Source organism: Pongo abelii, chromosome X (genome assembly GCF_028885655.2).
Source record: "Pongo abelii isolate AG06213 chromosome X, NHGRI_mPonAbe1-v2.0_pri, whole genome shotgun sequence".
Taxonomy (NCBI): Eukaryota; Metazoa; Chordata; class Mammalia; order Primates; family Hominidae; genus Pongo; species Pongo abelii.
The window spans coordinates 53,721,959-53,745,620 of record NC_072008.2 but is presented as its reverse complement, the minus strand read 5'-3'; the positions used below and the strand labels follow the sequence as shown (position 1 = coordinate 53,745,620).

The 23,662-nt window shown below is 46.7% G+C and overlaps 1 protein-coding gene across 30 annotated transcripts in view; it reads left to right on the top strand.

Annotated features, from left to right (window-relative positions):
* Nucleotides 1-16,099, top strand: part of HUWE1 (HECT, UBA and WWE domain containing E3 ubiquitin protein ligase 1) — a 150,797-nt gene extending 134,698 nt beyond the window's left edge. For 27 of the 30 annotated variants that reach the window (XM_063721242.1, XM_063721235.1, XM_063721241.1 and 24 more), the window contains 17 exons: nt 688-1,288; nt 2,131-2,252; nt 2,361-2,517; nt 3,794-3,926; nt 4,193-4,395; nt 4,981-5,108; nt 6,407-6,503; nt 9,095-9,250; nt 9,835-10,080; nt 10,459-10,576; nt 11,217-11,357; nt 12,243-12,530; nt 12,658-12,763; nt 13,394-13,511; nt 14,195-14,376; nt 14,696-14,886; nt 15,482-16,099. In XM_063721242.1, coding sequence (XP_063577312.1) covers nt 688-1,288; nt 2,131-2,252; nt 2,361-2,517; nt 3,794-3,926; nt 4,193-4,395; nt 4,981-5,108; nt 6,407-6,503; nt 9,095-9,250; nt 9,835-10,080; nt 10,459-10,576; nt 11,217-11,357; nt 12,243-12,530; nt 12,658-12,763; nt 13,394-13,511; nt 14,195-14,376; nt 14,696-14,886; nt 15,482-15,584 — 3,090 coding nt within the window. In that variant the 3' untranslated portion in view covers nt 15,585-16,099. Of the gene's footprint in view, nt 1-687; nt 1,289-2,130; nt 2,253-2,360; nt 2,518-3,793; nt 3,927-4,192; nt 4,396-4,980; nt 5,109-6,406; nt 6,504-9,094; nt 9,251-9,834; nt 10,081-10,458; nt 10,577-11,216; nt 11,358-12,242; nt 12,531-12,657; nt 12,764-13,393; nt 13,512-14,194; nt 14,377-14,695; nt 15,003-15,481 lie in introns of all 30 variants that reach the window. The other 3 variants (XM_063721240.1, XM_054544602.2, XR_010139019.1) reach the window with 2 other exon arrangements.
* The last annotated feature ends 7,563 nt before the right edge of the window (nt 16,100-23,662 follow it).

Genomic DNA, 23,662 nt, shown 5'->3' with positions numbered 1-23,662 from the left:
GAGGGTTTCGAACCCAACTCCTGGGGATGGAAGAAGGGTGGCAGCAAGAGTCTGGGTGAAAGTTGAACACTAAGCAGGCTAGCGTGTCTTTTTGCTCTTATTTTAAGTGTTGAGCCCTGTATTGTTTCTAGGGGATTGTCCTATGTATTTCTGGGGTTTTTTCTTCATTCTTTTCCATTTTTATGTATTGTCTTATTCAGTCATCAAAACAACTGGGCTATATGATTCCTGTTTTACAGATGAAGAACCTGGGATTCAGAACATTTTATTCATTTTGTCTTATGATTAGAAAGTGATGGAGCTGGACCTAGAATTTAGTGTTCTTTGAATAATAAGCATTGCTGCCATCTATCAAAGGCCTGCCTTGTGTCAGGCACTGTGCAAAATACATCATGTCGTTTAATCTCCAACAACTTTGCAAGGAAGTGTAGTTATCCTCTCCATTTTATAAGTGCAGAGACTAAAGCTCAGGAAAAGTTTGCTCGTGAGTCTGTATTGCTACAAAGCCCTCATTCATTTCTCTAGGCTGCTTTACTGTCTGTTGGATAAAACTCTTATATGACGTATCCCCCAATATTTACCAAAATTGTTTGAAGGAGTCTGGGAACCAGTTGTCTTTTCCCTATCAGGAAGGCTCATCCTCTGTGAAGACGTCCTAGACCAAGCCTGTCCTCCTTTTCCCGGCAGGTATTTCCCAGCCACTTCACACAGCAGCGGACCAAAGAAACAAACTGTGAGAGTGATCGGGAAAGGGGCAGTAAGGCCTGTAGCCCATGCTCCTCACAGTCCTCCAGCAGTGGCATTTGCACAGACTTCTGGGACTTATTGGTAAAACTGGACAACATGAATGTCAGCCGGAAAGGCAAGAACTCCGTGAAGTCAGTGCCAGTGAGCGCTGGCGGGGAGGGGGAAACCTCTCCATACAGCCTCGAGGCCTCTCCACTGGGGCAGCTCATGAACATGTTATCACACCCAGTTATCCGCCGGAGCTCTCTCTTAACTGAGAAACTCCTCAGACTCCTTTCTCTCATCTCAATTGCTCTCCCAGAAAACAAGGTGTCAGAAGCACAGGCTAATTCTGGCAGCGGTGCTTCCTCCACCACTACTGCCACCTCAACCACATCTACCACCACCACTACTGCCGCCTCCACCACGTCCACACCCCCTACTGCACCCACCCCTGTCACTTCTGCTCCAGCCCTGGTTGCTGCCACGGCTATTTCCACCATTGCCGTAGCTGCTTCGACCACAGTGACTACCCCCACGACTACTACCGCTACTGTTTCAAGTAAGTGTGGATGTAGACTGGGAGCTGTGGGGTGTATACTGTGGCACCCACTTCACCCCCTTTTCCATCCAGATAGTTCTCCCTCAATGATAGCAATCAGCTTGGTTTGTGTTTGTGAGAACAGAATGTGTTCATTCTCACCCTCATCTGTCCCAGTTCTCTCGCTCTGTCTCCCTTCCTCCATCCCCGTCTCTCTGTGTCTCTCTCTTTCTCTCTCTCCCCTGCCTCACACACACACACTCCTTTGAAGGTCAGCAGGCATTCACTGAATGTGGCTTCCCTAGGCTAGGCACCAGAAGGAGGAAAGAAAGTTAAGTTCCATCCTCTGGGAATTCCCAGCCTTTCCAGCCGTGTTGAGGGAGCCAGTTCTCATGGGAAATAGTTCAAGGGCAGGCAGGATACAGTGTGATTCAGAGTAACCAGATCATCCCAGGAAATAAAGGGAATGAATCCTGCCGCAGATTAGTAAGAATTATCTGAAGAAGTAGGTTTTAAAGAATAGAGGGGGCCATGATGGTGGGGGAATAGTTGGAAGAAATGCCTGGGGTTCTTGATCAGCTTAGAAGTTACAGTCATAAGAGTCCTCTTTGAGTTTATGGTGAGACGTGATTGCGCCACTGCATTCTAGCTTGGGCAACAGAGCGAGACCGTGTCTCTAATAAAAAATGAAAAGGCTTTATCATCCCAAGTCATTTAGATTTGCCTTTGTTGGGTGGGTTTTCTTTTTCAGTACTTTCCCATTTTGAAGCCCTGGGCAATTCAGCGATTCCTTAATTTTGTCACTTAGTGCCTGGCTTGTGAGTTTCAGAGAGGCTTACGGTGTTCTGTCTGTTTCCTCAAAGTTTCTGCCACTACTAAGGGCAGCAAATCTCCAGCGAAGGTGGGTGATGGGGGCAGCAGCAGTACAGACTTTAAGATGGTGTCCTCTGGCCTCACTGAAAACCAGCTACAGCTGTCTGTAGAGGTGAGTCCAAGCTCTTCTGATCTGCTAAGACTTGGGGAGAAAGGATAAACAGGGTAGATAATGATTTTGTTCTCAGGCTGGGGCTTACTCCTGTCTTCTTTTTCTCAGGTGTTGACATCCCACTCTTGTTCTGAGGAAGGCTTAGAGGATGCAGCCAACGTACTACTGCAGCTCTCCCGGGGGGACTCTGGGACCCGGGACACTGTTCTCAAGCTGCTACTGAATGGAGCCCGCCATCTGGGTTATACCCTTTGTAAACAAATAGGTAATAGCAGGAGTAAAGCATTTTCTCTTTCTGAAGGTTTCCACTTAGGTGCTTCCTCTTTCTGGAATCATTTCCTGAATCCCCAAGCTGAATCAGATACCTCCATGTCCCTATAACACAGCCTCCATGCTCCCTCTGTCATAACACAGATTACCCTGGGTTATCATCTGTTTTCCTCTGCTCAGTTGTTTGAAAGTAAGGCTGGGTTTGTCTCCTCTTCCCTGCTGCCCGGCACACAGTGGTGCTTAATGAAGGGAAAAGAGAACACATGGGAACAGCAGTGCCTCCTTTCTTCTCCATGCTGGGCACTCGTAAGAGCCCCATGATAAGACAGTTGAGGCAGCTTCACCCCTTCAAAGTATATGCCTACACTGCATTCGGCCTCAGAAATTATAGCATCAGAATAGTACTCTCTGCTTTTGTGTAATTTTGAGGGTACAAAAATTCTAAGAACAGTTACAAATTACCTAGTTTTGTCATCTTCCTCCCTGTTTTACTGAGAAGAAAGCCAAAACCCAGGGTGATAAAGTGATTGGACCAAGGAGTACAGCCAGGTTTTCTTTCAACATAGAGTCTGTCTACCCTGTCCCACCCTCATCCCAATCATGAGTCTCCCTAGATCTTGGCTACATACTTAGTTCTCTCCCTCCTTCACCCCCATGTCCCTAAGTCTGGGGTGATAGGAGAGTTGGTTGGCCTGTATAACTCAGGGTGTTCTTTGCTGCATGAAAATTACAACGTTCTTCCAGAAAGAATTTGGCCTCTGACCTTTCTCTCTTGGCTGCCACCATCTATTCCACACCTATGGTCCAGGCACTGTCTAGGCACTCTACCATATAATTATCTCTTAATTCTCACAGCAACCTTGTGAGGTTAGGCAGTAATATTCCCATCCCAGTATTAATATTGGTTAGCAAATTGGGCAAGGGGTCAAGAAATTTGCCTGAAACCACCACAGAACCTCAGTAATTTTGAGAGAGATATGGGATTTCAACCATGGTCTGTTTAGCTCCAGAGGAGATACTGTTTCTCTTCTACATGAAACTCATTTCGTGCAGATTTAGCAGATCCCTGTGGCCATAGGTAAATTGGTAGTCCCAGGTGACGGTCCGTGGACGCGCATAATAAGCTGAACAGAGCATGATTCCAGCTCACTCTAGGTTCTCTGCAGCTGAGCAATGAAGAGTGGCCTAAGCAGGTGTCTTAGAGAGATTTGGCTTTTAGCCACTTTAACAGGGGAGTCTCTGAACACTTGCTGACTCCTCTGCCTGCTCAGGTACCCTGCTGGCCGAGCTGCGGGAATACAACCTCGAGCAGCAGCGGCGAGCCCAATGTGAAACCCTCTCTCCTGATGGCCTGCCTGAGGAGCAGCCACAGACCACCAAGCTGAAGGGCAAAATGCAGAGCAGGTGGGTGGTAGCCACCCTTTGGCTGGGGGCTTGAATCTGGGATATTCTGGAAGATGGCTCTTGCTGGTTTCCTGGTCTTTTTTATTTCTCTGGGTGATTTTCGTATCTTTCCTATACACACTTGACCCATTTTTTTCTACTTCCTACTTGGAAGATTTCCTTCTGAGTTTCCTTAACCCTCTGGTTGACACCAGGAAGCCTTGCTTGCTTTGGGTGTTTATACTTTGATGCTGTCAATATACGCAAGCCACCTCTACACTATCCAGGTTTGACATGGCTGAGAATGTGGTAATTGTGGCATCTCAGAAGCGACCTTTGGGTGGCCGGGAGCTCCAGCTGCCTTCTATGTCCATGTTGACATCCAAGACATCTACCCAGAAGTTCTTCTTGAGGGTACTACAGGTCATCATCCAGCTCCGGGACGACACGCGCCGGGCTAACAAGAAAGCCAAGCAGACAGGCAGGCTAGGTATGGAACTAGAGTGTCCAGTTGAGGGGAAGGGTTGGTGGCGGTAAAGCCAGATTCCTTGGAGGTGCAGGACTTAACGGCCTGTCTCCTTCCTGTTTGACCTTTCCAAAAGGAAAATGATTATCCTTTTTTCAGAATGTTGATGGCTGCATTCTACATCTCATTCAAGCTATCTGCGTAGGAAATTCATTAGGGGGAGTGGGAATTAAGGGGGAGTGGAAATCTGGCAGGGAAGTTGGGGGCCAGCCTTTTGCTGAACAAGACAACTCACTAGGTGCATCTCCTTTCTGCTTCCTTGGTCATTTCTAACTAAGCCGTGGCTTGACAAATCATTTTCCCTACCTCTTTCCTCCTGTCCCACAGAACCCTCTCGCACAAAACCATCCGTCTAGCATCATGCCCCCTGCCCTTATCTGTAATGGTAAATCTTAGCGCCTGATGATGAGCACTCTGAAGCTTCCTGAGCTAAAGCTCAAAAGACCTCAGCAAGATGCCCTGTGGCAGCCCAGGAGATAGGAGAGAGAATATTGGGCTTTCCCTCTTCCTATATTTTATATCTTGCCTTCCTCTTTCTCTTTCTCCCAGGTTCCTCCGGTTTAGGCTCAGCTAGCAGCATCCAGGCAGCTGTTCGGCAGCTGGAGGCTGAGGCTGATGCCATTATACAAATGGTACGTGAGGGTCAAAGGGCGCGGAGACAGCAACAAGCAGCAACGGTTAGCATGATGCCTGTGGCCCCTCATTCATTTGTCTCTCCACTCATCCCCCCACCATGTCATCAGTGGGGTTTCATTGCCTTTACCTTGTATGCTTTTGCATTAAGTTTGCTATATGAATGCTTCTGGACAAAAGGGTTACTTTCTGTTGGTGTTTTCCTGTTTGTTGATTGGTTTGTTGGTTTGATTTGATTTAAAGCTTGGCCATCATACCCCACTCCCAGCTATCCAGTCAACAGTGGCGCTTTTGCAAACTGCCTGATGCTAAGTGTTGTCTGGGTTCTGAGGGGATATGGGGTGAAGTTTTTTTTCAGTCCCATGGAACAATGCAGGTACATCAGAAACATCTCAGGAATCCTACCACTGAAAGTCCCCCAAGCTTGGTACATATCCCACACGGCCACTTCTGTCTGTGGCTGCTCCCTCCACCCTGCCCTCTGCCTTTATTCTCCATAATCCCGTGGCACCTAGGCACTCAGGCACTTTTAGGAGGAAACCTTCAGGTACTTAAGTAGCCAGCTCAGTGTTGGGGTCCCGGCATTGAGTGGCTGCAGTAAAAGCCTGGCATCACATGTGTATGCTGTGGCACTCCCTCATTGTTTTCCTGTCCTTGCAACATGTAAGTTACCTTTCCAAGATCCAAGAAAGGTATCCTAAGACCTGATATTTCTTTGCATATAATTACTATTATACAGTATGGTTTTATTGAGTAGGCAAGGGAAAGCCTTGAACTTAGGGGCAGTGACTCCAGGAAGGTAGAAAGGGAAAATAAAGCTGTTATTCTGGAGTATTTTTTCTGCCGAGTCTCTTTCCCATTACCCGAAAAGATGTCGGCTTTTTAAATAATCCCACTCATGAGAGGTTGCTCTAATTCTCCTATTATTTCCCCTTTTGTGAGCAAACAGAAACAAAGAGCAGACCTACCTTCCACCCATCTGAATTTTTTATACACACACACACACACACACACACACACACACACACACACACAACAGAAGAAGACTTGAAGTCTATATACAGGAGGCTAGTTCTGACTGGTCACAGATCTGGATTGTAGACTGTAGGAAATGTAGGCATCCAAGGAGCTGTTGGGAAAAGCTTGGCAAAACACAGTGGAGAAAAGCAGAAGAGTTGGGAAAGGCATCCTTTTGTCCTGGATAGCTACAGTTTTCCCCACCCAAATATGGGAAGCTTCTTTGTAAGCTCAATGTATGAGAAGTGGAAGGGCCAACCTCTAGCCTGTCTCCAAGGAAAGCAGAGTTGCACCCTCATGTGATTTTTGTCTCCCTTTTATCCAGTCGGAGTCTAGCCAGTCAGAGGCGTCTGTCCGGAGGGAGGAATCACCCATGGATGTGGACCAGCCATCTCCCAGTGCTCAAGATACTCAATCCATTGGTCAGTACTACTTCCTGTTTCCAGCCGAGCAAAAGGGATAGCCAGTCTTCCGGAATGTCTGCTGAATCCCCTGCTCCCAGCATATATAAGCCCAGTGTTTTCCCATTTGTTCCAGTAAACCCTGGTTTCTGTAAATGATGACAGGTGTTTGACAACCAAGGCACACTTTTCTTTCCTGTAGTAAAGGAAAGAAAATGGTGGGATATTATGCATTCAGACAGCATGTTTTTGTGGGGTTTTCTCTTGTTGTGGTGGTGGTTTTTGAGACAGTCTCCCTCTGTCGTCAGGCTGGAATGCAGTGGCACGATGTCTGCTCACTGCAACCTCTGCCTCCTGGGTTCAAGCAATTCTCCTGTCTCAGCCTCCCGAGTAGCTGGGATTACAGGCGCCTGCCACCACACCTGGCTAGTTTTTGTATTTTTTTTAGTAGAGACGAGTTTCACCATGTTGGCCAGGCTGGTCTTGAACTCCTGACCTCAGGTGATCCACCTGCCTTGGCCTCTCAGATTGTTAGAATTACAGGCGTGAGCCACCGCACCCAGCCCAGCATGTGTTTTAAATCTTTTGTTTTATTATTGAGGCAGGGTCTTTCTCCGTCACCTAAGCTAAGATGCAGTAACATAGTCATAGCTCACTGCAACCTCAAACTTCTGAGCTCAATCGATCCTCCTGCCTTGGCTATCTGAGTAGCTGGGACTGTAAGGAACAGGCCACCATGCCCAGCCAATTTTTTTTGTCTTTGTAGAAATGGAGTCTCACTATGTTGCCCAGGCTGGTCTTGAACTCCTGGCCTCAAGCCATCCTCTCACTTCAGTCTCCCATGTTTTATTTCTTTCTTTTTTGTTTTTTGAGACAGAGTCTGACTCTGTCGCCCAGGGTGGAGTGCAGTGGTGTAATCTCGGCTCACTGCAACCTCCGCCTCCTGGGTTCAAGTGATTCTCCTGCGTCAGCCTCCCAAGTAGCTGGGATTACAGGCACCTGCCACCATGCCTGGCTAATTTTTTTTTTGTATTTTTAGTAGAGACAGGGTTTCGCCATATTGGCCAGGCTGGTTTCAAACTCCTGACCTCAGGTGATCCACCTGCCTCGGCCTCCCAAAGTGCTGGGATTACAGGCATGAGCCACGGCCGACCAGCCTTAGTCTCCCGTGTTTTAAATCTTGGCTCCCCCATTTAATGCTTCTGGGACCTGAGGCAAACCTCTTTGTTAGGTTTCCTTGTTTAAAATAGGAATGTTCAGTTGTTAGGATTAAATGAGTTAACACATGTATAGTGGTTAGAGAAGCACACGATGAATGCTATTGTTAGCAGCATTTCTCAAAGTCAGTCATACATAGAATACGTTTTGGCACCCTCGTAACACATTCCCATGGAATAGTATTCTTGTAGGACGGCCATTGTTATCCTACTTTTCATCGGGATTTGGAGAGATAGATATTATTCCCGTGTTCTGTATTCACCTTCTTTTACCTAAGGTCATATGATTTGCAAGTACCGGAGCCAGGATTCAAACCTAAGGCTGTCAGAACCTTGAAGAATAGTCAGGATTTGGGTAAAGGATGAACAGCAAAGGTCAGGAAGAAACCTAAGCAGGGCAGGTGTGTAGGGGTCGGGGGTTGATGAGAAAAGAGTCACTTACTCCCCACCCAGAAGATGGGGCTGTGTCTTGCTGCTTAGCTACTGAGCAGAGGTTAGAATAAGCCCCCAGTGAGTATCAGGAAAAGTGCCAGCCATGGGGTTCCATCTGTCATACCATGGCTTCTCAGGGTTTTAAACTGCCCCAGGACATGATGACTAATTCAGAAGGCATTAGACGGCCGGGCGTGGTGGCTCATGCCTCTAATCCCAGCACTTTGGGAGGCCAAGGCAGGTGGATCACGAGGTCAGGAGTTCAAGACCAGCCTGACCAACATGGTGAAACCAAGTCTCTACTAAAAATACAAAAATTAGCCGGGCATGGTGGCGGGCACCTGTAATTCCAGCTACTCAGGAGGCTGAGGCTGGAGAATTGCTTGAACCTGGGAGGCGGAGGTTGGGCGACAGAACGAGACTGTCTCAGAAAAAAAAAAAAAAGGGGCATTAGACTTAAGGTTAGAAAGATTTAGTTTGATGTCCTGGTGCTGTCTTCCTCGGAAACCAAAATGAGGAAAAGACAGCCTACTTTCCAAGGCCAGCTCTCAGAATTCAATGACGATAGTGTCCTAAAACATCCTGTGTAAACTGGAAGGCAACCATCCAAAGCTCCACTATTGTTACATTACCCTGAGGTAATCCAGAGATTCTCTTGAAACTAGTGAGGTGGTGACTAGACTAGCACTGTCTGGATCTGCAGTAGCACCTGTGGCTTTTGAGCACCTTAAATGTGGCTAGTACAACTGAGGAACCAGATTCATTATTTTATTTATTCTGTTTAATGTAAATGCCATCCAGTGCAGGTCCTAGACCTTGTTTCAGATGTTGCTCGGTGAGTACCACTCAGTGGCCAATGGTCCCCTCTACTTGTTCTGTATATTAGTTGGTGCGTTTGGTCTAGAAAGATCTAAGCAGAAGGGAAATTTTGAAGACTTTCTGACTCTTCTGTGTGCCCTCCAGCCTCCGATGGAACCCCACAGGGGGAGAAGGAAAAGGAAGAAAGACCACCTGAGTTACCCCTGCTCAGCGAGCAGCTGAGTTTGGACGAGCTGTGGGACATGCTTGGGGAGTGTCTAAAGGAACTAGAGGAATCCCATGACCAGCATGCGGTGCTAGGTGAGTTGTGGCCTAAAGGCCCATGTCCCAACCCACTGGTCTGCTCTGGGGCCCTTCCTGCCAGCTTGTTTTTCTTCCTTCCAGGTTTACTCCTCTCCCTCAGTGTCTCTGTAATGAGAATTCAAAAGAGAAGTGTTTTTTTCTCTCACCTCAGTATAAAAAAGATTGACCTTCTCTTTTAATAGTTGGTTGTCTTTCACTTTGTAGACAAGGGGAATCTTTATAACTGGTTAGCTATCCCATTTTTTCTTTGGCTTCAAGGCAGTTCCTCTGTGACTTGATTCTACCATCATATTTCCCTACAAGTTCTCATTGTTTCTACTTTTCTTTTCTTTTTTTTTTTTGAATCAGAAATGACGTCTCACTATGTTGCCTAGGCTGATCTCAAACTGCTGGGCTCAAGCAATTTTCCCACCTTGGCCTCCCAAAGTGCTGGGATCATAGGTGTGAGCCACCACACCTAGCCTAGTTTTCATTATTTCTTCTTCCTTATTTATTTTTATAATTTGTTTATGATGGCAAAGAGGTTTGCATGTTGAAGTTTGCAGAGTAAAATGTTACTTCTCCATCATTCCTACCCCTAGTGCTACAGCCTGCTGTCGAGGCCTTCTTTCTGGTCCATGCCACAGAGCGGGAGAGCAAGCCTCCTGTCCGAGACACCCGTGAGAGCCAGCTGGCACACATCAAGGACGAGCCTCCTCCACTCTCCCCTGCCCCCTTAACCCCAGCCACGCCTTCCTCCCTTGACCCATTCTTCTCCCGGGAGCCCTCATCTATGCACATCTCCTCAAGCCTGCCCCCTGACACACAGAAGTTCCTTCGCTTTGCAGGTACAGGGAACTTTTAGGCTGCCAGGTGTAGAAGGCTTCATTTTAAACAGGATTGTTTCATACAGTTAATCCTTAGCTGATTCGAGAGAGAGAGAGTGTGTGTGTATGTGTGTGTGTGTGTATGTGTGTGTGTGTGTACACGTATACACACCCGTGCACGTAAACCCTGCATGGTTTCCCATGGCCTCAGGATACTCAGATTTAGAATAGAAATGCTCAGATTCACGTTCACATCTCAAGGGTTGGCCCTTGGTTTTGACTAGTCCTTTTAGAGCCCTGAAATAAGGAAGAGGAAGGGAGAGTTGCTAGCTGGTTGGCTGTCTTACAGCTTCTGGGGCCCATGATGTGCTTAATTCCTGCTGTCACTTCTTCCCTCAGAGACTCACCGCACTGTGTTAAACCAGATCCTACGGCAGTCCACAACCCACCTTGCTGATGGGCCTTTTGCTGTCCTGGTAGACTACATTCGTGTCCTCGACTTTGATGTCAAGCGCAAGTATGTGTCCTGGATATTGGAGGGTAGAGGGGTGGTGAGAACTCCCCAAATGGTAACTCGCCTCTGAAGTTACACTTGAGGCCACAAGTTTCCTTTGGTGGCAGCACTAGGAATGGTGGTGGTGGGGAGGGAAGAGACAGCTGTACCATTGATGGCCATCATACCTAAATACTCTTGGGCTTCTCCACCCCATCTGCATTTTTCATCAGCAAAACAGAGTCACATGATTTTTGAACCACACGATTTCTAAAGTTGTGTTCCATCTGTTGGGGGTAGTACAGGAGGCACAGGTGGCCATAGTACACACACAGCAGGGTTCCAGGGGCTTCCACAACAGTCCTGGAGTCATCCCTATGCCTCTCCTTCTCCTCGTGCATGTATACATGCTTACCTGCGTGTGGCAGAAATCATATGTCACAATCTTTGTGGGCCCTTACTCAGTGGAGGTAAGAAAAATTTAGAGTTGGTAATGAGTGATCTACCTCTCCCAACTACTGGGTATTTCCCAAATAGGTGTGGAGCAGAGATCAAAGTGTTTGGAGGATAGAAGGAGCATCATTGTGGGTCTTCTTCCTAATCATACAAACAAATTTGTTCTGCCACCCTTAATCCTATCTTCCTTCCTTTTCTACCTCCCAAGATATTTCCGCCAAGAGCTGGAGCGTTTAGATGAGGGGCTCCGGAAAGAAGACATGGCTGTGCATGTCCGTCGTGACCATGTGTTTGAAGACTCCTATCGTGAGCTGCATCGCAAATCCCCCGAAGAAATGAAGAATCGATTGTAAGGGCCCAGGAACAGAGAAAAGATGGCGGGTGGGAGGTGGGGCCTCCTGCACAGTAGTGATGGCTTGCTCTAGCCTCAAATTTAGGGAGGTGCTACCCTCCCTAATAGGAATTCCCCATAGGAATCTGGTTTTAGATAATCTTACTGAGTTGTCTCCTATCTTCTGGGCCTGCCCTGCTGGCTGGCCCTTTAGCTAAGCTACCCAGCAATTCCCAGACAGACAGGAAAGTCTTTGGTGTTTATAAGGATATACCTGCTGGCTTTGCAATGAGAGCTTTAACATTGCTATACTAGGAATGCCCATGTATGAGTGGCCTCCACCAAACTGGTAACTGCTCAGTGGTGATTCTGAAGCCACCTAGAGATCAGCAGTTTGTAATACTGAGCGTAGGAGCTGATGAGATGAAAGACCTATTGGAGTTGTTTAATGATTCCTCTCCATCTCTTGCGGTGTGGGCTCTCCATCTGTGTAATCACAAGAAGTCAGGGAGTCTCCCTAGACAGACTGTATGCCATGTTCTTCTACCACCAAATACCTTTAGAGAATTTGGACTCTGGGCTTATCCCTCTCTAATACCACTTTTCTCCCCTCCCCACTTCACCTAAGCAAGGCCTCATTTATTTCTCTGATACCTTTCCTATTGGTGTTTTCTGGAATATCTGTTAACCTTGGCTATTTTGGGACATCTCCTCTGTCCGTGGTGCTTATGTTGGGTCCCAGATCTCCACCCCACTTCTGGGCTGTCCTGGCACTCTCTGTTTACCTCTTCATCTGACACTGCACTCCCCAGACACTGCCTCACAGTCTCGCACTCACACAAATGACTGGATGTATCCTGGGTTTTCTGCACAGCCCTTTTCTGCTTCTGCTTTCTTATGCAGGTATATAGTATTTGAAGGAGAAGAAGGGCAGGATGCTGGCGGGCTCCTGCGGGAGTGGTATATGATCATCTCTCGAGAGATGTTTAACCCTATGTATGCCTTGTTCCGTACCTCACCTGGTGATCGAGTCACCTACACCATCAATCCATCTTCCCACTGCAACCCCAACCACCTCAGCTACTTCAAGTTTGTCGGACGCATTGTGGCCAAAGCTGTATATGACAACCGTCTTCTGGAGTGCTACTTTACTCGATCCTTTTACAAACACATCTTGGGCAAGTCAGTCAGGTGAGGATGAGGCATAGTCCTGGGACTGTCCTCAGTCCTGGGGGTCTGGTCTTTTTGTGTCCCATCCTTGAGCTCCTTCTTCCCCCCCACTCGCAAACCATGACCCTGTATAATTGTGTTTTTCTAGATACACAGATATGGAGAGTGAAGATTACCACTTCTACCAAGGTCTGGTTTATCTGCTGGAAAATGATGTCTCCACACTAGGCTATGACCTCACCTTCAGCACTGAGGTAGGTCAGGAAATCCTAATCACAGCACATCCCAGCCAGTCTGGAAGATCCATTCCAGGTTCACCTTAGAACTAGCACTGCGTGACCTTCTCATAGTTCTAAGGAAGCATCTTGACTTCTTAAAGCTGCAGCAGGTGTTTGTGAGTGACATCACAAACAGGAAAACCAGAATTTGCAGGCCGTTTCCTAGTTTCACCTTTATATAAAAAAAAAAAAATGCTCCAGTACATAATTCTTCATTCCCAATGGTAGGTCTTTATAGAAAAATTGTACAAATGTAAGTGGGGGCAAGTGAAGGTAATTAAGGTTACTCTTCTCCTAAATTCTTTTCCTAAGAGATTACATTCCATTACATATGTGAGCCATTCCCTTTTCTCTTTTACCACTGATAGTTGCCTTACTCTCTTCTGCCTTCTTTGTGGGTCTTAGAGCCAAAGAGTATTTTCCTCTTTCCTACCCAAAGCCTTTCCCTATAAGGGGAGTTGCGAGCTGTGAGTAGTAGGAAAAGTCACTGTTTTGTGTGGACTTGCTTCATCTCTCTGCCCAGGGGTTTAGGGTGTGTTCCTAGGTATCTAATCCCATCCTAGACGAAGTCTAGGATATGTAAGATTGGTGTTTTGGTTGTTCTAGGTCCAAGAGTTTGGAGTTTGTGAAGTTCGTGACCTCAAACCCAATGGGGCCAACATCTTGGTAACAGAGGAGAATAAGAAGGAGTATGTACACCTGGTATGCCAGATGAGAATGACAGGTAGGGGAAATGTTCCTAGACCTCTAGTTGCTCAATGTGAGACGAGGTCGAACTTCATTCATTTGATAGGCATGTTTTGTTTTCCTCCACTATGACAGAGCCACAAATGCTTTGCACAAAAGACAAAACACTTGATCAAAAATACTTAACTTTGGGCACGGTGGCTCACGCCTATAATGCCAGCACTTTTGGAGGCCGAGGTGGGCGGATCAGTTGAGGTCAGGAGTTTGAGACCAGCCTGGCCAACATGGTGAAACCCCATCTCTACTAAAATAAAAAATTAGCCAAGTGTGGCAGCGTGCGCCTGTAGTCCCAGCTACTCGGGAGGCTGAGGCAGAAGAATTGCTTGAACCCGGGAGGTGGAGTTTGCAGTGAGCTGAGATCGCACCACTCTACCCTAGCCTGGGCAAGAGAGTGAGACTCCATCTCAAAAAAAAAAAAACAAAAAACAACTTCACTGGGCACAGTGGCTCACACTTGTAATCCTAGCACTTTGGGAGGCTGAGGCAGGAGGATAGCTTGAGCCCAGGGGGTTGAGACTAGCCTGGGCAGAATTAACCAGTCGTGATGGTGCATGCCTGTAGTCCCAGCTAACAGTGGTAGATGGAAGCCAGATGGGGGATCTCTGACCTCTACGGTTGTGTGAGTTTAGAAGTCATTTGGCTTTTTGGTTATCTCACCAGGAGCCATCCGCAAGCAGTTGGCGGCTTTCTTAGAAGGCTTCTATGAGATCATTCCAAAGCGCCTCATTTCCATCTTCACTGAGCAGGAGTTAGAGCTGCTTATATCAGGACTGCCCACCATTGACATCGATGATCTGAAATCCAACACTGAATACCACAAGTACCAGTCCAACTCTATTCAGGTGAGCTGCTGCTGGCATCCCTCCTCATATGGTCCTCTTAACCTAGGCAACACTAGTTTGTGTGATACCAAATAAACCAGTAGTACTCTTAGAGGAAGTTGCATGTAGAAGACAGTCTACCTATATCTAACTTTTTGTTCTCCTGGAGCATAGCAGACTTCTCTTGGCCATCTTATGAATGAAAGGAACTAAAGTTCATCCCACAGAAGGGACTTGCCTCAGATACCAAGTCCAGTCCTGTTTCCTAGATTCCATCCCCCCCCACCCTGCTTCTAGGAGCTTTCTACCTAACACTGGCTTCATGGGTCCCTTCCTACAGATCCAGTGGTTCTGGAGAGCATTGCGTTCTTTCGACCAAGCTGACCGTGCCAAGTTCCTCCAGTTTGTCACGGGTACTTCCAAGGTACCCCTGCAAGGCTTTGCTGCCCTCGAAGGCATGAATGGCATTCAGAAGTTTCAGATCCATCGAGATGACAGGTCCACAGATCGCCTGCCTTCAGCTCACACATGGTAAAAGGAAGGGTTTGTTTCTCCTTTTCCGCGCTTAGATTGAGCTTGCATACTTGATGTTTTCAGGACCCTACCCAAGATTGGGAACGCAAATGTGGCTGAGTCCTGGACCTTGGGTAACTCACAATTTGGTGTTTCTACGGAGGTGATGTTTGAGATGAGATGTGCTAGACATAGTGGGGGCTGGGGAGACACTGGCAGGTAAACAGCACCACAAGAGAGCATGGTGTATTCCAGGGCCAGCGTGACTGGAGCAAGGAGGAGTTGCAGGGAGCAGAAGTCTAAAGAGCTCAGCAGAGGTCCGATTACCAGTGACTCTGAAAACCTCCTTCAAGTTTGCACTTTAGCCTGTGGGCGAGTGAGGCCAGGGTATTTAAGGAGGAGTGACAGGGTCAGATTTTTGGTTTTGGTGCCTGATGGCCAGTTTGGGAGCCAGATAAAGGGGGGCAGACTGGGCTGAGACAAGATGGGGAGTCATCAAGAAGCAGGGAGTTGGTTTCTTTAGGGAGGGGAGGGGCTGGTGGGCACCATGGGAACACACAGATTTGGTTATCTGTCATCCCTCACCACGAACTGATCTTTCTTCTTTCCTTAGTTTTAATCAGCTGGATCTGCCTGCCTATGAGAGCTTTGAGAAGCTCCGCCACATGCTACTATTGGCTATCCAGGAGTGCTCTGAAGGCTTTGGGCTGGCCTAATAAGGCCCTGCCCAACTCTGTGGGTTTTTTTTTACCATTGTTGGACCTGGGGAGGGGGGAGTTAAAAAAAGAACCAGAAAGAAATTGTCAAAAACCAATAAATGAGATCCACCAACTCACCGTGTGTGTCCCAGCTGCCCCATCTTCCCCAGCGCATACCTGTTCCTCTTCTCATTCTCTTCCCGCCGCCTGTTTCCTCACCTTCTCTCCCCTTTCCATGCCGTCCATGATCCCCACCCTATGTGTTTTAAAAAGGCAGTAGCCTTTGCAGGGACCTGTCTGTCCCAACTGTTTGAACAGTGTGCTCCTCAGATTCTGTGTTCAGAAGGATTTGCTGCATTGAGACTTGAAACCTTTGGATAGGGGAAAAAATTATATATATATATATTTTTTTGTTCTGTTTGCATTTCTTAATTTGTGCTTGGAATGTGTTGATGTGCACAGCTAATGATTCAATGCGAGACAAGATTGGCGTCTGTGTTGTGGAGGTTTCAAATAAAGAGCACTCTTCATAACTCACTTTTCACAATGGAGTTTTTTTCAAACTTAAAAAAAAAAAAAAAAAAAAAAAAAAACTCTTAAGCACATGCTAGGCATCTGGAGAAAAGATCCGAATGGATTCTCCAGGAAACCATCCCTGCCCTACCCGCTTGCCCACCTGCCTCCACCACTGGTGCAACTTCCTCCTTCAGAGTCAGTTTCTGCAGTCAGGAGAGATTGGCAGTTCACCAGGAATTGGGGGTGGGGACATCTGTTTTTTTTTTTGGAATGGGAGCTGCACTTGGGGATGGTGATGGTGTTAGAGATTGCAGCCCAGGACAAAGTATCACCTTGCTCAAGGGGAACAAACTGCAGCAGGTTGTACAAAACATTCAGAGAGCTCACTTGACCCAACCGAGGGTTATACTTGGTGAGCCTTTCTAGTAGTCTTGAGTCTGGGGCTCAGTTTTAGATTTTTTATTTCATTAATGTTTGTTTATTTCTAATAAATTTTAATAAGCGAATAATTTAACTAGGTCACCAGAAGACCATTCTTTTTGTTTGTCTATTTTTGTTGTCGTCACTCCCTCTCTTGTCATCTGTCTGCCAGTCTGTTCACAGATCACCTTGTAGTCCCTTGTGGTTTTTACTCCATCCAGTGCTTAAAGCTGATCTAAGGACTTCGATGGTTCCAGCCTTCAAAGAAAAAAATAATTTAATAAAAATTTAGTTAGAAAAAATAACCCCAAGTGGTGCTTGCCTTGTGTGGTTTTTCTCATTCCCTGAGGTGCTACCTCTGAACAGATTGTCCCCTTGACCTTGTCCCAAAGTGTGGGTCTAGGAAAGCAAGGGTGTGTCTTTAACCTGATCCCCTGGTCCTGGAGCCAAGGCTGCTAGCCATTTTCCCCTTTTTTATAGTGTTCCCACTCTTGTGCCTGGCCCTGCTTTGACGACTGAGAAGGCAGAGGAATTGCTCCATCCCTGTTACTGAGCTTCTAGTAGGGAGGTGAAGACAGTGATTAGTTTTGTGACAGATGAAGAAAGGGGTCTCAATGCACATAGAAGTACCTGACCTAGCCTGGAGAGTCAGGGAAAGCTTTCCATCGTCGGTGCACTTGGATTGCAGCCTAAAGCTGAGCAGGAGTTGAGGTTAAGCAGAGAGGGGTCATATAATCAAGGCAGCAGGAGTTTAGTTGCTTGGAGTCCAGCGGGACTTTAAAATGGAAGAGATACACCAGGTGCGGTGGCTCACACCTGTAATCACAGCACCTTGGGAGGCTGAGGCGGGTGGGTCACCTGAGATAAGGAGTTCGAGACCAGCCTGGCCAAAATGGCAAAACCCCGTCTCTACTGAAAACAAAAATTAGCTGGGCGTGCTGGCGGGCGCCTGCAGTCCCAGCTACTGGCGGTCCTAGCCACCGCGCCAGTCCCAGCCAGGCGCCGTGACTCAGGCCTGTAATCCCAGCACTTTGGGAGGCTGAAGCAGGAGAATCGCTTGAACCCGGGAGGCGAAGGTTGCAGTGAGCTGAGACCACGCCATTGCACTCCAGCCTGGGTGACCGAGTGAGACTCAGTCTCAAAAAAAAAAAAAAAAAAAAAAAATAAGCAGAAAGTAGAATTTGTCAATAAGCAGTAAGATTAACTGGTTCTTTGAAATAAAGGTCTGGCAGGTAATTTAAATTTGAAAGTAAAGGGGGGGTTCCTGGGTTGGAGGTTGGGGGTTGGATGTGGAAGCTGGGAGTACAGATGGAATAATCCTATGGGAAATGGAAGCAAATCTCATTCAGTGGGATACTACAAAAATAGAGCATGATCAAGTATGATTTGCCCCTGGGATATGTGTAGTGTAATATTAATCGCCTCATTGTCAGATGAGAAATCTGTCCGTAGATGGCAAGGCATTTGTTCACATTCAAGAACCATTCCTGGCAACCTTTAAAGGTAAAGCTCCTAGCTTGATAAGGTAGTTTCAGACCAACAGCCAACATCACACTTGAAAGATTTGGTGGCTCATTATCACTATTAGTGCTGTTCTGCTATTCTGCAGTTTTCTATTTCAGTAAAACAGGAAACAAAAGGTATAACTGTTAAAGAGAAACCATTTGCTAACGGAGTCAAAAGTTACTGGAGTGGGGCATGGTGGCTCATGCTTGGAATCCCAAGGCTTTCAGAGGCCAAGGTGGGAGGATTGCTTGAGCTCAGGAATTCAAGATCAGCCTGGGCAACATAGCAAGACCTCTCTACTAAAATTTTTTAAATCTAGGCATGGTGGCACACACCTGTAGTCCCAGCTACTCAGGAGGCTGAGGTGGGATGATCGCTTGAGCCCTAAAAATCGAGGCTGCAATGAGCTATGATCACGCCATTGCACTCCGGCCTGGGAGACAGCGAGTCCCCGTCTGAAAAAAAAAAAAAGTATTGGAACTTAAAACAGTCTAGCAAGAAACTTGGCTATAATGAACAAACTATTCACATAAACTTATTATCTAACATAAATATGAATTGTGACAAATTCCTACAATGGAATCCTACACAGTAGTAAAAATATCAATTGCATACATCACATGCACAATCTCAATGATAAAGTTTCAGGCTGGGCGTGGTGGTGCTTGCCTGTAGTCCCAGCTACTTGGGAAGCTGAGGCGGGAGTATCACTTGATCCTAGGAGAGAGGTCAAGGCTGCAGTGAGCTGAGATCATACCGCTGCACTCTAGCCTGGGTAGCAAGTGAGACCCTATCTCAAAAAAAGAAAAAGTTTCAGGAAGGTACATACATATAAGACCTGCTTAAAAGTTGCAAAATCATGCAACATGTATGAAGAGTATGAAAAACCATGAGGATGATAAAATCTTGCACAATGTTGAGGATAAGTTATGGGACAATGCAGGGGTAGACAGAAGGGGATGTGGCTGGGAAGAGGCACATTACACAGGGCTTCAACTACATTTCTCTTTTTTTGTTGTTGTTGTTGTTTTGAGTCAGAGTCTCGCTTTGTCACCCAGGCTGGAGTGTGGTGGCGCATGATCGGCTCACTGCAACCTCCACCTCCCAGGTTCAAAAGATTCTCCTGCCTCAGCCTCCCAAGTAGCTGGGACTTCGGGTGTGCACCACCACGCCTGGTTAATTTTTTTAATTTTTAGTAGAGTCAGAGTTTCTTCATGTTGGCCAGGCTGGTCTCCAACTCCTGGCCTCATGTGATCTGCCCACCTCAGCCTCCAGAAGTGCTGGGATTACAGATGTGAGCCACTGCTCCTGGCCTTTTTCTTTTCTTTTAAAGTAATATTTTGTCTTTGTTGAGTCCGAGTCTCAACTCTGTTGCCCAGGCTGGAGTGCAGTGGTGCGATCCCGGCTCACTGCAACCTCTACCATCAGGGCTCAAGCCATCCTCCCACCTTAGTCTCCCAAGTAGCTGGGGCTACAGGCACATGCCACCACGCCTGGCTGATTTTTGTATTTTTTGTAGAGACAGGGTTTCACCATGTTGGCCAGGCTGGTCTCGAACTCCTGGGCTCAAGTGATCCACCCACCTTGATCTCCCAGAGTGCTGGGATTAGAAGCGTGAGCCACTGCGCCCAGTGATGTTTTGTTTCTTAAGCTGGGTTGTGCTGGGTACGTGAGTGAATTTTCCTTGTAATACTATGTACTATGAAACTTCATAACTTTTATACATCTGAAATGTTTCATAACACCCTTTTTGAGATATATAATTTATTAAATTTTACAATGCATTTGAGGTAGGTAGCAGGGAGATATCAGTCCTGTTAAATAAAAATTATAGGAGGCCATTGGTTTGAACTAAGCTCCTGCACTAGGCTCCAACAGACCAAACAAAATAAAAATGGAGTCACCCATACTAAAGTTCCACTTCATCAAATCTAAACTAAGTTATTACCTGACCTTCCAACAAATCAGGAGAGAGAGATAACATCCAATTTCCCCAACAAGTCAGTTTAAATCTTCAATCAGCAGGATAATAAAGCTCCCTCTGCTTTAATCCTTATACAAAAAAGCCTGAAGTTACCTGATGTTAACTACAATTGACCCTTGAACAACGTGGGGGATGGGGGACTGACCATCCATCTGTGCCACTGAAAGTCCACATATGACTGGACTCCCCAAAAACTCAAATACTAGCCAGGCACAGTTGGCTCACACCTGTCATCCCAACATTTTGGGAGGCCAAGGCAGGAGGATCACTTGAGTCCAGGAGTTCAAGACCAGCCTGGGCAATACAGTGAGATCATGTCTCTACAAAAAATATAATAATTAAAAAAAAAAGATGGCCAGGCTTGGTGGCTCACCCCTGTAATTCCAGTACTTTAGGAGGCTGAGGTGGGCAAATCTTTTGAGTCCAGGAGTTTGAGACCAGCCTGGGCAACATGGTGAAACCCCGTTTCTACAAAAAATACAAAAAAATTAGCTGGGTGTGGTGGTGCACACCTGTAGTCCCAGCTACTCAAGAGGCTGAAGTGGGAGGATTGCTTGTGCAGGGAGTTGGAGGTTGCAGTGAGCCAAGATCATGCCACTGCACTCCAGCCTGGGTGACAGAGTGAAACACCATTTAAAAAAAAAAAACCTTAAATAACTAATAGCCTACTCTTGACCAGAAGCCTTACTAATAACATAAACAGTCTGTATTAGTCTGTTTTCACACTGCTATAAAGAACTGTCCGAAACTGGGTAATTTCTAAAGGAAAGAGGTTTGATTGACTCACAGTTCTGCATGGCTGGGGAGGCCACAGGATACTTACAATCGTGGCAGAAAGCAAAGGCGAAGCAAGGCACCTTCTTTGCAAGATGGCAGGAGAGAGCACAGGGGAAACTGCCACTTTTAAGCCATCGGATATCATGAGAACTTCCTCACTTCCTCACTATCATGATAACAGCATGGAGGAACCACTCCCATCATCCCATCACCTCCCACCAGGTCCCTCCCTCGACACATGGGATTACAATTCAAGATGGGATTTGGGTGGGGACATGGGGCCAAACCATATCATTCCACCCCTGACCCCTCCAAATCTCATGTCCTTTTCACATTTCAAAACAAATTATGCCTTCCCAACAGTCCCCCAAAGTCTTTAATTCCAGCATTAACTCAAAAGTCTGAGTTTAAAGTCTCATCTGAGACAAGGAAAGTCCCTTCCACTTATGAGCCTGTAAAATCAAAAGCAAGTTAGTTACTTCCAAGATACAATGGGGGTATAGGCATTGGGTAAATGTTCCCATTTGAAATGGGAGAAATTGGCCAAAACAAAGGGCCCCAGGTCCCACGCAAGTCTGAAACCCAGTGGGGCAGTCATTAAATCTTAAAGCTCTGAAATAATCTCCTTTGACTCCATGTCTCGCATCCAGGCAACACTGATGCAAGGGGTGGGCTCCCAAGGCCTTGGGCAGCTCTTCCCTTGTGGCTTTGCAGGGTACAGCCCCCATGGCTGCTTTCACAGGCTGGCATTGTGTGTCTGCGGCTTTTCCAGGTGCATGGTGCAAGCTATCAGAGGATCTACCATTCTGGGACCTGGAGGACAGTGACCCTCTTCTCACAGCTCCACCAGGCAGTGTCCCAGTGGGGGGACTCTGCATGGGGGCTCCAACCCCTCATTTCCCCTCTGCATTGCCCTAGTAGAGGTTCTCCATGAGGGCTTCACCCCTGGATCAAACTTATGCCTGGACATCCAGGTGTCTCCATACATCCTCTGAAATCTAGGTGGAGGTTCTGAAACCTCATCTGGTTTTTTTTTGTTTTTTTGTTTTTTGAGACTGAGTGTCACTCTGTCACCCAGGTTAGAGTGCAATGGTATGATCTCAGCTCACTGCAACTTTTGCCCCCCGGGTTCAAGCAATTCTCATGCCTAAGCCTCCAGAGTATCTGGGATTATAGGCATATGCCACCATGTCTGGCTAATTTTTTGTATTTTTAGTAGAGACGAGGTTTCACCATGTTGGTCAGACTGGTCTTGACCTCCTGACCTCAAATGATCCACCTGCCTCAGCCTCCTAAAGTGCTAGGATTACAGGCATGAGCCACCACGCCTGGCCCCAAACCTCAACTCTTGTCTTCTGCACATCTGCAGGCCCAACCCCACATGGAAGCTGCCAAGTCTTGGGGCTTGCACCCTCTAAAGCAAAGGCTGGAGCAATACCTTGGCCCTTTTAGCCACAGCTGGAGCTGGAGAGGCTGGGATGCAGGGCACCAAGCCCCAAGGCTGCAAAGAGCAAGGGGTGGGGTGGGGGGGTGCCTGGGTCTGGCCCACAAAACCATTTTTCCCTAAAAGGCCTCTGGGCCTGTGATGGGAGGGGTTGCTTTGAAGACATGCCCTGGAGATATTTTCCCCATTGGCTTGGTGATTAACATTAGGCTCCTCTTCACTTTTGTAAATTTCTGGAGTCAGTTTGAATTTCTCCCCAGAAAATGGGTTTTTCTTTTCTACTTCATGGTCAGGCTGCAAATTTTCCAAACTTGTATGCTCTGTTTCCCTTTTAAATAAAAGTTCCAGTTTCAGATAATCTCTTTGTGAATATTGACTGAATGCATTCAGAATCAGCCAGGTCACATCTTGAATGCTTTACTGCTTAGAAATTTCTTCCACTAGATACCCTAAATCATCTCTCTCAAGTGCAAAGTTCCACAGATCTTTAGGGCAGAGGCAAAATGCCACCAATCTCTTTGCTAAAGCATAGCAAGAGTGACCTTTGCTCCAGTTCCCAATAAGTTCATCATCTCCATCTGAGACCACCTCAGCCTGGACTTCACTGTCCATATCACTATTAGCATTTTGGTCAAAACCATTGAACAAGTCTCTAAGACATTCCAAACGTTTTCACATCTTCGTGTCTTCTTCTGAGCCCTCCAAACTGTTCCAACCTCTGCCTGTTACCCATTTCCAAAATCACTTCCACATTTTCAGATTATTTTTATAGCAGTACCTGAGTCTTCCAGTACCAGTTTTCCGTATTAGTCCATTTTCTCGCTGTTATAAAGAGCTGCCTGAGACTGGGTAATTTATACAGGAAAGAGGTTTAATTGACTCTCAGTTCCGCATGGCTGAGGAGGCCTCAGGAAACTTACAATCATGGCAGAAGACGAAGGGGAAGCAGGCACCTTCTTCACAAGGTGGTAGGAGAGAGAGAGGGATAGCTCAGGGGAAACTGCCACTTTTAAACCATCAGATATCCTGAGAACTCCCTCATTATCACGAGAACAGCATGGGGGAAACCACCCCCATGATCCAATCACCTCCCATCAGGTCCCTCCCTCGACATAGTCAATTCACACATTTAGTATGTTATATGTAACATATACTGTAGTCATGCAGTAAAGTAAGCTAAAGAAAATAAAACATTAAGAAAATCATAAGGAAAAGAGATTTACTGTTCATTAAGTGGAAGTGGACCATCATAAGAGTCTTCATCCTCAATCTTTGTTGTTGAGTAGGCTGAAGAGGAAGAGGAGGGGTTGGTCTTGCTGTCTCAGGGGTGGCAGAGGAAGAAGAGGTGGAGAGGGTGAAAGAGGAAGCAGAAGAGGCAGGCACACTGGTGTAATTATGGAAATACATTGTAATTTCTGTCTGACTTTTGCTTTTTCATGCCTCTAAAAA